At 33.1% G+C, this 11,876-nt stretch overlaps 1 protein-coding gene across 2 annotated transcripts in view; it reads left to right on the top strand.

Moving 5' to 3' along the window:
* LOC140046563 (general transcription factor 3C polypeptide 5-like) overlaps positions 1 to 11,876 on the top strand; it is a 53,967-nt gene that overhangs the window by 35,452 nt on the left and 6,639 nt on the right. For both annotated transcript variants that reach the window (XR_011844810.1, XM_072091257.1), the window contains exons 4-6: positions 1,729 to 1,936; positions 4,044 to 4,168; positions 8,215 to 8,431. Coding sequence is in view for 1 of the 2 variants with exons in the window: in XM_072091257.1 (XP_071947358.1) it covers positions 1,729 to 1,936; positions 4,044 to 4,168; positions 8,215 to 8,431 (550 nt within the window). In the remaining variant the exon portion in view is untranslated. The remainder of the gene's footprint in view (positions 1 to 1,728; positions 1,937 to 4,043; positions 4,169 to 8,214; positions 8,432 to 11,876) is intronic.

Raw genomic sequence — 11,876 nt, 5'->3', positions numbered from 1 at the left:
CCATTAGCTAGAAAAGTGAAGGTAACCTGTCAATGTGAGGTTAAATAAAGAGATATATAGAGGATTAAATCAAATTAAAAGTAAATGTTGAATTGTTTAAAAGATATGTGGTAGGTCTGCTACACTAGTAAACTCCACTTGGACAATAAAAAAATTATTAATAAATAAAATGAATTAAAAAAATTAAGAAAAATAATTAAAGGTCCATATTTTGGTCATTTATTTTCTTACCTCAGACCCAACCATAGTGTTGCTGTGGTGGTAGAGTCCTCCTCAATCCTACCACTACTGAGGCGAATGCAATATTTTGTTATAGTGGCTGCGAGGAAAAAACTATAAACTCTAAACAACCATGGTTTGGGCTGAGAGGGTGGCATGAGGTAAGAAAATGTGATCCACTGGCCAATGTAGTTTAAATTGCCAGAGTGTCTTATATACACTTTTCCTACGTTTTTTTTTTATAATTTAAGGTCTCAAAGTGCATTTTATGTAGAAATAAATACTATATGGGCCCATTGCGTTAATTGTTAAAAGCTTTTAAAAATGTGAAAAATAAGCAGATTCTAATATTTTGAGCAGCCTGCTATAAATACCAGCATGCATAGTGCACGGAGTGATATTTTCATTATACTTCTGTGATGCTTCCACTTTCGATCGATCATGAATGAAAAGCCAGTGGAAGAACAATAACAAATACCATTTTCCCCAATTTGTATTAATGGATGATTCGAGACAACGCCGGGCTAGGATTATAACCAGCGTACAATGTTTGTACATTACCACTGTTTACCAACTGGGTGTACAAAACTATAAGCCTAAGACTGTATGAGAGAACATTCAATGCAAGCTACTTTAGGTAGTGCATTACAAGGAATGACCTCAGTTAATGTAATATAATCATTTTTACAATATGTCAACAATTTCAGGGAAAGTGTCTAATCATTGGGAATATTGACTTCTCTTAAGGGCTCAAAATAGCATTTAATGGCAATGTAACAATGTGATGACCAATCAGATGTCATAATGTCATTCTATGACAAGACACCGACCAACAGAATATAACATTAACAAACAATTCAATTGTCCAAATGTACCATAACATTTTGATAAAAACTAAACACTTTTCAAATAAAACCAGAACTTCCCCCAATTGTTCTTCGCCATGAACCAAATCTAGACAAAAAACACAATTGTATTTTTTAATAATTGTATTTTGTTGACCAGTTAAGTTGCACAGACTGGCTAGTACATAACTAAGTATTTTCAGTTTTCTGAGTACCTAGACAAATAAAAACAAAACTAGATTTGAACTCGTCACTATGGACGAGTTAGGTTATCCGCACAACAAATGCTACGTGCACGTCATACGTTAGAATATTGCGCACAGAAAAACGATTATGCCATTGTGACCTGAAAAAAAGAAGATGTTGTTAGTGTGCTTTCTGTTTTGTGTCTAAGTATATACGCAGTATACACTATAAACTGTATATTATACATACTATAAACAGTGCAGCATAGATGAAATTACAAGACCCATCACTTAATCCAATTTTTAACATGATAAAATGTCATCAAAATGAAGCACATAAATAGCAAATTCGGAAGGGAATTATCTGAGCAACAACATTGAAAGGTGTTAGAAATTTGGATACGTAGAATATGGATTGAAAAAGCAGCATTTTATTAAATAATAACATTTTTGTTAACATTTTCTCTTTTGATCTATAGTTATTTGAGGAGCGGCCTATCTGGTCTCGAACATCTTTGATGGGCATTGCAAACTTGGAATTCAAGAACATAAAAGTGGTTTTGCCAACCATTGCATATTATTTTGTGACAGGTCCTTGGAGGGCGCTGTGGTGTAAAATTGGATATGACCCAAGGAAAGATCCAAAGGCCAAGATATATCAAATGTTGGATGTCCGGATTCGCCTTTGTAAGAATATTTGACTCATCATATTTCCTTATTTTAAATACCTTTTTGTTGTGTACTAACACCATTTAAGCAGGGAGTTGTAAAATAAATTCAACTCCCTGATTTAAGGTAGAATATCCGAACAACAATATAAGCACACCATAAGACATGTGAGTCCGAGCTTAAGCTACGTTCACATCAAGTCCGGGTCGGTGGCCGGAGAAAAATTTGGTCCGCGCTACTTTTTTTAAATTAGTGCGTTCACATCGGTGCACGAATTCCTTCTTCGGTTCGTGCGCTATACTAATTATAAATCATTGAAGTTGAACGATGTAAACATTGACAATGGCAGATTACAGCAACGACGACGACGAAGATGTTATTCTGTTGTATTATTTGTCAACCGTCACCAGAAAGAGAAAAAGACCGGAATGGGTAAACATAATCAACAAAAAAAGAAAGACCCCATGGTCTATTCCAAACATTAATCCGTGATGACTTTTTCTCAGGCTAGGTCAATATAGATATATAAGTCTACTAGCAATATACCCGGCCCAGGGCGGGTTTCAAAATTAGTTTACAGCCTTCTCAGTACATAACACCCGACGCCAGTATCTGTCTATACTCACCAACCTCCACCCCTCTTCAATAACACCCCATACTCTTTCATAAAAACAAATTCTTCCCAGCTTCAAATTGAGATGAGTATGCATAGCTATGATGGGTCTAATAATGGTTGAAGTACGTTGTAAATTGTGTAAATGAATAGGTGTCATATTGGCAGATAATTGAAATATGTAATTTAGATACTGCGGTCCCCCAGCCTTCTTTCTCCTTTCACCACCCCAGCCACCATCAACAAACCTTAACTCCTCCCCTGGACAGTTCAAATATAGTAACTTTTCCTAGTACAATCCAATCATATAGGCTACTTCATTACGCTAGTATTTTCGCTCTCTTCCCCCTACAAACACAGGATCAAATTATTTTGGACCTCCATAATAAGTTGTTCCATCATAGAGTCATGCATTTTTTATAAAGTAAACAAAATAACTTTATTAAAACTACCTACCTGCCTTCCTACTAATTAATAATAGGATCTAGCTAGTAGTTATAGAATGAACCTTCAAAATACCACGGAAGTAAGAAATGGACCTTCATGATGCAACTGGGTCGCTGTCATTCATGAAGCATAACAGTGCCTAATTGCTCTAGGACAGGTAGGCCCTCCCCTACCTCACATACCTTCTCGTCGTCTTCAAAAAATCTCCTTTCCATTCCGACTTTTAACACTAAAACGTATGGCATAAGCACCTTTACTTCTGCTGCCTCTAGCTTATGGAATGACCTACCAGCCTCTATTAGATCATGTTCTTTTACTATCGCCTTTAAATCTGCCTTGAAAACTCATCTTTTTCTTTCAAATTGAGCTCTCTCATACACCGCGCATTTGATCACTTACTGCTAGAATTGGCGCATTACAAATTCGTATTAATATTATTATTATTACCTAGTTAGGACCTAATAAATGTAATAATATGAATAATAATAATAATGGGGCCTAGGTCTAGTCTAGCCCTTTTTATATTATTTATTAATAATAATAATAATAATAAATTTACAATGTGACTACGTATACAGTACACAATTCCTACGCTGCGAGAGGAGAGGCGAGCTCTTATTTAACTCAACAGACAGCAGTCTACACCAAATACGAGCTTGTGCTAGATTAATTTTGAAAATTAATAAACTGTATTACAGTAAAAACATAATACTAGCTACTTAGCATCACAAATGGTTTATTTTTCCGTGTAGTTTTCAATTATCTTCATTTTCGTATATGTCCATAATATTTCCGTAGTAACAGAGAATTATACCGGTAGCAAAGCAAATTTTGCTTCTTTCTGCAAATTTCCTATCATTATTTTCTTTGATCTATTATTTATTGTACAGTTTATAGTGGATAAATGAAAATGAATTTTGGAATATTTATAACAGCAGCTTCATATTTTTGTTGTCTATGCATTTGTTGCCTTATTTTATTATAATTATTAATAAGTTCAAAATATTGTCAATTTACTATACGAGTGGGATATTGCATCATTGACGCACTCATTTATCATTGCAGCTGCAAGAACCTACAATTCAGATATTGCATTTAAAGCGGCTGCAGAAAATAATTCTACCAAACTTCCACGTTCATTATTTAGTTCAAGGCGTTACAACCATACCTGCAGATTATCCAAGCTTCCTGTAAGTTTTTTTAACATTTTTATTTTTGAAAGGTAGAAGAGACAAGTGACTGCGAAAAATTTGCTAGCATCTTGCTATTAATGAATTTTTATAGATACTGTACATATGATAAAAAGAATAATAAAAACTAGCATTCTTTTCTGTGGTTGATATGTGGACCAGGATGAGGAATCGCCTGCTTAGAGGTAAAATATAAGATTTGACATCCTTGATATCTACTGGGTTGGGTAGCTATAGTCCAGTCCCTAGGGGAGAAAAAGAGGTGGGATGTTACCGGACTGGATACAAATTTTTCAACATAGCAGTTTGGTAGAGTATAGTGTGGAGATGCCAAAACAAAGTTACTGGAAATCTGATTTGACCTCTGTGACCTCTGACCTCAATTTTTATATTTTTCTATTATATAACTAAAAATCGCCATATCTTGACAACGCATGGACATTTTAAATTAATTTTTTTTTTCAAAATGCTTGGAAGATATACGGTATATTTATATTCGCTTTAATGAAAACAATTGTACAAAAATGGCCGCAAAGGCTTTATTTTTCAGGTTGACCTTTGACATTGATTGCCTAATATCTCAATAACACGCAAAATGTTAAGAAAATTAATCTAATATTTAGTCTAATAGAAACTTTTTTCAAAAAATTACCATAAATTAAACTTTTTTGACCCTTGACCTCTAATGTTTGAATATGTCGATATCTCGGTAACTATTTGTCCTAAAAAGTTCAGTTTGGTGTCAAATTGTTCAGAATATACACATTTATACTTGCTCTAACAATAAATTTTGTCAGAATTCAATTGGAAATGTCAATTTGAGCTATGACCCATCGTTTTGCATATATTTAGCAACTAAATAATCTATAAAAAGAGAGCAAGAGAAGGCAGGTGGATGGAGAGACACATATTTTTTTACATGTTACACAAATGTTAAACTCTATCTACACTATAAAACTTTATGTGACAAAAAAATTTGATGTGCCCATATATAGACACAATGACATATCACTACCATATTTGGACACATCATACCTTTTTTGTTAAACTAGTTTGATAGTGTAGACAAACATGTAAAAAATATGTGTCTCTCCATCCACCCCAACCACCTCCCCCTCTCTCGCTATTCCAATGATACTGCATGCATCTATACACATCAAAATGGCCGGAATTGTACTGGAAAGGTTTTTCGCTACATTTGAAAATGTCCCAGAGGATGGGTGTATTGTAATGTTATCAGAATTATGGCAATTGTTTGTAATGGAAAAGTTTCAAAACTACATTTGAAATATTTGCTAATAATATCACATGCTATTAAAGATATACTTATTTTACCTCTGACAAAGTAATTTTTACAAATATTTTTGTTGAATATGCAATTTTAATGTCACATAATAGTTATTCACTATTTCACCAAAAATTTGATTGAAAAAAAATGATATAGTGCATAACCCAAAAAAAATTCAAAGCAAAAAATAGGCTGGAAGTTAATGTGGTTTTTGTTAAATTAACTGTTTATTTTGTCTTTTTATAAGTGATATTACTCTATTTTTTAGATTAGCTATTTGATTAAACATCTCTTCCAAGGCAGTGGAGATCTTAAGTGTCGCCTTGTCTTACTAATCTTCCTTAACTTCTCTTTGAACGATCGTAATCAATATTTGTTGAGGTATAATAATTCCCTCTAATAGGGTAATGCCTGTTTTATTGAGTCAAATGCTTTCTGATAATCTCTAAATCAAAGATTTGGTGATATTCAGTTCCTTTTTATTTTAGTTGATTGACAAACTGTATAAGATGGTCCTACTGTATGAAGCCTTATGTCTTGGTTTATTTACTTCTAGTCGGTCTCTGATTTTGTTTTTTGATTACTTTTGTAAATTATTTGTGTACATGTGATAATGTTTGTTTGGTCGGTAATGGTTGATGTCAGTTTTGTCATGTTTTTGTGGATTAAAGTATATCATTGCTTCTCTTCATTTCTTCTGGTTTCAAAGATTTTGTTGTATAGTGTTATGAGCTGGATGTGTTATTGCCTCATCTTCATCATCAGTGTTGGAGCTTTGTTTTCTTGCATTTGCCAGCCTCTTTCACTTTCTCTACAAGAGTACATGGTAATTTTTTTTGACTGCTCACTGGTTCGTTTTCCTTTTATATTCCACTCTACAGTATGTTCTTGAAAAGAAATCGGCTTTGTAATTAATTTGGCTTTGATCCTTTTCAGATTTCTAATATTTTAAGCATATGTTTTTATTTTTCACTCTTTCCTTCGCTTTTTCCTCACTGTTTTCAACATTTCATTTTTTCAGCGTACTTCAAGCAATGAATTGGTAATTAGGTCATATGTTTTATGATTGGTTAATTCTTCTTTTCTTTCTTTAAGATCTTGATTTTCCTACTGTTTTTTTAATGTTAATCAACTTTAAGTTTATCTAATTTTATGTTGATATTAAGTGTTGCTCTTACGGTGTAGGCCTACCATGCGATGGAATTATATATTGAAATTAAATTAAAAATTAAATTTTAAGAAAATTTTAAAAGGTAAACTAAATAGGATATTGAATGTAGTTCATTAAATCTATATTTTAGGTATATTATCATAAGTATGACACACGCACGCTTAACAGTATATCCTGGTCATACCTCAAACTGCGATAACTGGCATTTCCAGTAAAAATATGATAACATCTTCTATTAGAGCTAATATAAATGTTTACATTCTGAACAATTTGACACCAAATTTTTATGACATTTGGTTACAGAGATACAGACATAAGGTCAAAGGTCAGTAAATGACATTTCCTGTGAATTTGGAAGAACATGTTTAATTAGAGTATATATAAATATGTATGTTCTTAACAATTTGAAACAAATTTCAAGAAAATTTGACCAGTAGTTATTGAGATATAGTAAGCCAAGGTCAAAACATCGAGAAATTACATTTCCGGTCGTTTTTTTGAAAAACTTCTATTAGAGCGAATATAAATATGTACCCTCTGATATATTTGACACCAATACCATTTCAATTGTCAAATCCGTTGCCGACATATGGCTGTTTAAGATAGAATCCTAAAAATTGAGGTCAGAGGTCACAGAGGTCAAATCAGATTTCCAGTAACTTTGTTTTTGTATCTCCATATCATGTTCTATCAATGGTAACATCATTTCCCCTTAGGGACCGGACTACTAGGCCTCCTTTGTAATAAGCCTGCCTAGTTAGGCGTTGCATTCACTTGCGAAGAATAATATACAGATAATTACTAATTAATGATTCCTTGGCAATAAAATATTCACTTAGGCCTAGGTCGTTTAAATTAACAGAAGAATTTCCATCAATAAGCCTACATTAATAATATTATTATTATCAGGTAGGCCGAATAAATAATAATTCGTCTTCTTCAAGCCAAATCACTGGATGTTCAGGGTGCAGTGCATACCAGGTTACTACTGTGACTATTGACGAATCATAAACAGTCTTTCACCGTATTTATGCATAGTTTAAATAGTTTAGTTGAATTATTTCTTCAAGCAAGTTACGTGGCGCGGCATGTTATCTTGATGATGTGTACTAATCTTCGTGAGTTTGAGTCCCAGTAGATGACTTTGCGAGTGTTGCCACATGTAAATTGCACAGTCAATATCAAACTCCTCGAGTATTTACTGGATTTTATATGTTTATTGACAGGGACACAATAATCACGCAAAAATTACTCACTTAATATCATCGTACTCGGGGACATAAACGATTTACGATCCTCGCAGCATTAGTCATAATATGATGCAGTTTTAACCAATCACGTTCACATATTTACATAGGCTATGTACTATAATGCCTCACTTTTGAGGTTTATAAACAAACTATTAAAGAGGATTTTTTCAAATCTATTTAAGGCCATTTAACATATTTATAGACCTAGTATTTGATGGTGATAATTAGTAAATTATCAATGGGCAAAGCGTACTGAATACTTTCAGCAAAGAATAATTATTCGATAGGTAACTATAAAAAAAGTAATTATGTAAACTAGTTTTTGCTTAAATTACAGGAAAATCATCATATATTCAAAAGAGATATTCTTCCACCATTTCATCAAATGTATTATCAAGTCTGTGATCTTAAAGATGATGAACTTCAGAAATTTGTACATGCCAATGATGGATATGAGCAAAGTTGCGATGAACGTGATGGATGGTTACTACCAGATACATTTCAAAAAATGAGAGACCTGATACACACACTGATCACATTGAAAATACAAGAAAGTGAGTTTAATAGAACATCTTGAACCTAACCATAATTATATAATGTTGAAATTAATTCTGGTTCTAATAGAAATTTGAGAATTTCAATGGAACTGCACATGAGAATGAATGTTCGCAAAACGTCAGTAAGTTTCACCTTGTTAAAAATTCTCAAAAAAAAAAAAAAACATAAATAGTTGCTATGACATGACATACTGTAAGCTGAAGACACTGTCCCTACAATTGACGTTTGTAAAAATAATGCATTTATATTATTATTATTACTTTTGTCTTAAACCGAATGTTACGTTTTATGGTTAAATATTATAAAAAGTGAGAAACAATTTAACTACTTAGCTTGTGTCGAATGTCCTGTTGTGGATGGTTAAGGCCTACCAAGCTATTTACCGACAAAATTAGTGTCATTACCTGTACATAGACCGGGCGCCCGGAAGATTTATTCATGTGAAAAGATACAAAAGGTTTGATGATGTAGTTAGGTGCGTATTAGGGCGAGATGCAATATTCGATATTGCTGCCGGGTCACAGCCTGTACATGGGGCCTGTGGGGATCATAACATAGGGGGGTAAAAATGCATTTATTCATGTGAAGCGATACAAGGATAAAATTTTTTTGATATCATTCGCAGTGGGCTACTAATGATTACATCAGCAATGACAGCAACTTTATCCTGTACGGGGCGCCAAACAGCAACATTTTAGGGCCACGCCCAAATGGGTTTATTCATGTGAAGCGATACAAGGTTGAATCTTTTTTTAATGGCAGCAGTACATATTGGGGATGACAAAAACACCAATGACAGCAACTTTATCCTGTACATAAGCTCAGACAGCAGCCCTAAAGGTCCGCAGATTCCCCCTATTCGGCTATATACTCGGCGCGTATGTCGTCTTATGGCGTTCAGCTGAGTTAGAAATACGTGATACGGACTCGGACTGACAATAAATACACAGCAGAATGATAAAACAATAAATAAAGAGAGCAGTTGTTTGCTGTACCAAATCATCAAACATCAAACTCTTAGGAACTCGCCCAAAATGGGTTTATCCATGAAGTATGAATCATTTTTTCTCTCTTTCTCTCTTTTTTGCTCCATTCGTGGTCAACAATGTCGATAATACAAACACATTTACGATAACGAGTGACTTTTATTTTATAATTGAAATATATCTTTATTTTGGAATAATAAATAACACCAATAAAAACACTTAAAAATAACCAACAGCAGATTTGTATTTTAGGATAACATTTTGAACAATCAATATTATATCAAAATCATTATTTCGATCAAAATAATATAATTTAAGAATATTTTTCAGATAAACTAAATAATTACACTCATAATGATTGACACCGGTACCTATTAGTGTACATTATTATTATAACTCGATTTAAATATTGTTTTAATTACACACTAGACACTAGTGATATGTCTATATGAAAAAAGGCAACGAAATCTAAATTTGCAACATTTTTTAACATAACATAACATAATAGTAAAGTAAATAATAGTTCGAATTCAACATAATCACTTAGAGAATTGGTAAGGTATAGATTAGACTATCGATTGCACACTATGGGTACTAAAAAAAAGTAATCGTTTTCATGTGAATTAGAATGATAATAAAAACCAACAAAAAACTTAATCTGCCAACATTTTAAACGTCGTTACTTGTCCATAATGGATCGACTATTGTATCGATTACTGTACATTGTTTTACTTTAACTGAACCAAAGTCAAACTTTTAATTGTTACTGTACTAACATTAGACAGTGATATCTGATAAAAGGCAACATTAATTAATATTAATAATACTGAACCAAATTAAATATCGTTACTTATCCACAATGGATCGACTACTGTATTGATTATTGCACATTATTTTACTAACTAACATAAGAAAGTGATATCTGATAAAACGCAACAAACTGAATCGAATTAAATATCGTTACTTAACCATAATGGATCGACTACTGTATTGATTACTGCACATTATTTTACTATAACTGCCCAAGTCAAATTTAAAATTGTTACTGTACTAACATTAGACAGTGGTATCTGCAACATACTCAGGACCAAATTAAATATCGTTACTTATCCATAATGGATCGACTACTGTATCGATTATTGCACATTATTTTACTGCCCAACTGCCCAAGTCAAATTTAAAATTGTTACATTAATAACACTGGACCAAATTAAATATCGTTACTTATCTCCAACTGAACCCAGGTTGAATATTTTGCATACCGACACACTGTAAAAGCACAACGAGCAAAGACATCGAGTTTACTGGCTGTATGCATTAAATAACTAAATATTGTACATTCCTCATATTCCATTACTAGCTGAACAGAATACACGATATAATAAAACCAATAGGGGCTATTGGATTTCATTTTACATGATTTGTGACAGCGTCATTTATAAATTTGATTATAATCACACTGTAATGATACTGGATTTTACCGCAAAGGCAAGTCATTGCGATCGCTTTGTGGTGACAGGATGGACAAACCCGCAGTCACTGCCTATGTATGCAAGATATATGGGTTTAAAAGCATGAACAGTATTAATGAGGCCAGGTACCAATCGTTTCGCAAAATGACAACTGGAAAGAAGAAAGTCAAGAAGATCAACTGTTCGTCATTGCCACCATGTGAAATCACAATCACTCAGCATCTGTTGAGGGCAAATTATGTATCTATTATGTGGAGACACGCTCATACTCCTCAGCCAACACAAAACCTACGCCCATTAAACTATGGATGGGTTGATAATGGTGATGGAAGGTATGTACCGAAATGGTTTGATGGAAATGCTCTACCAGATCCGTTGACTAGTGATCCACACTCGGAACAAAGTTCTTGACGATACTGATGCAGGAATATTGGAACAAACTGATGATGAAGAACTTGAAATAATAGATTTTGAAGCTGAAATCGATGATGACCAACCTTGGAGTGATGACAGTGAAAGTGACTGTGATGATGACGAATAGATAAACTAAAAAGATTATGCATTACGGCTGATTTAATAGTTTTTAATCGTTTACATGAAACATTTGACAGTTTTGAAGTAAATATTGTATAATATATCAAATGTAAATACTGAACTATTTGATCCATAGATAGTTGGCAAGCAGAATCCAGTATCATTACAGTGTGATATAATCAAATTTATAAATGACGCTGTCACAAATCATGTAAAAAGAAATCCAATAGCCCCTATTGGTTTTATTATATCGTGTATTCTTTTTAGCTAGTAACAATGGAATATGATGAATGTACAATATTCAGTTATTTAATGCATACAGCCAGTAACCTCGATGTCTTTGCTCAATTGTGCTTTTACAGTGTGTCGGTAGTTACATTGAATTTAAAATATTCGACCTGGGTTCAGTTAGAGAAAAATAATGTGCAATAATCAATACAGTAGTCGAT

This window comes from Antedon mediterranea, chromosome 4 (assembly GCF_964355755.1).
Source record: "Antedon mediterranea chromosome 4, ecAntMedi1.1, whole genome shotgun sequence".
NCBI lineage: Eukaryota > Metazoa > Echinodermata > Crinoidea > Comatulida > Antedonidae > Antedon > Antedon mediterranea.
Note: the sequence above shows the minus strand (reverse complement) of the source record. Positions and strands in the feature narration are given on the sequence as shown.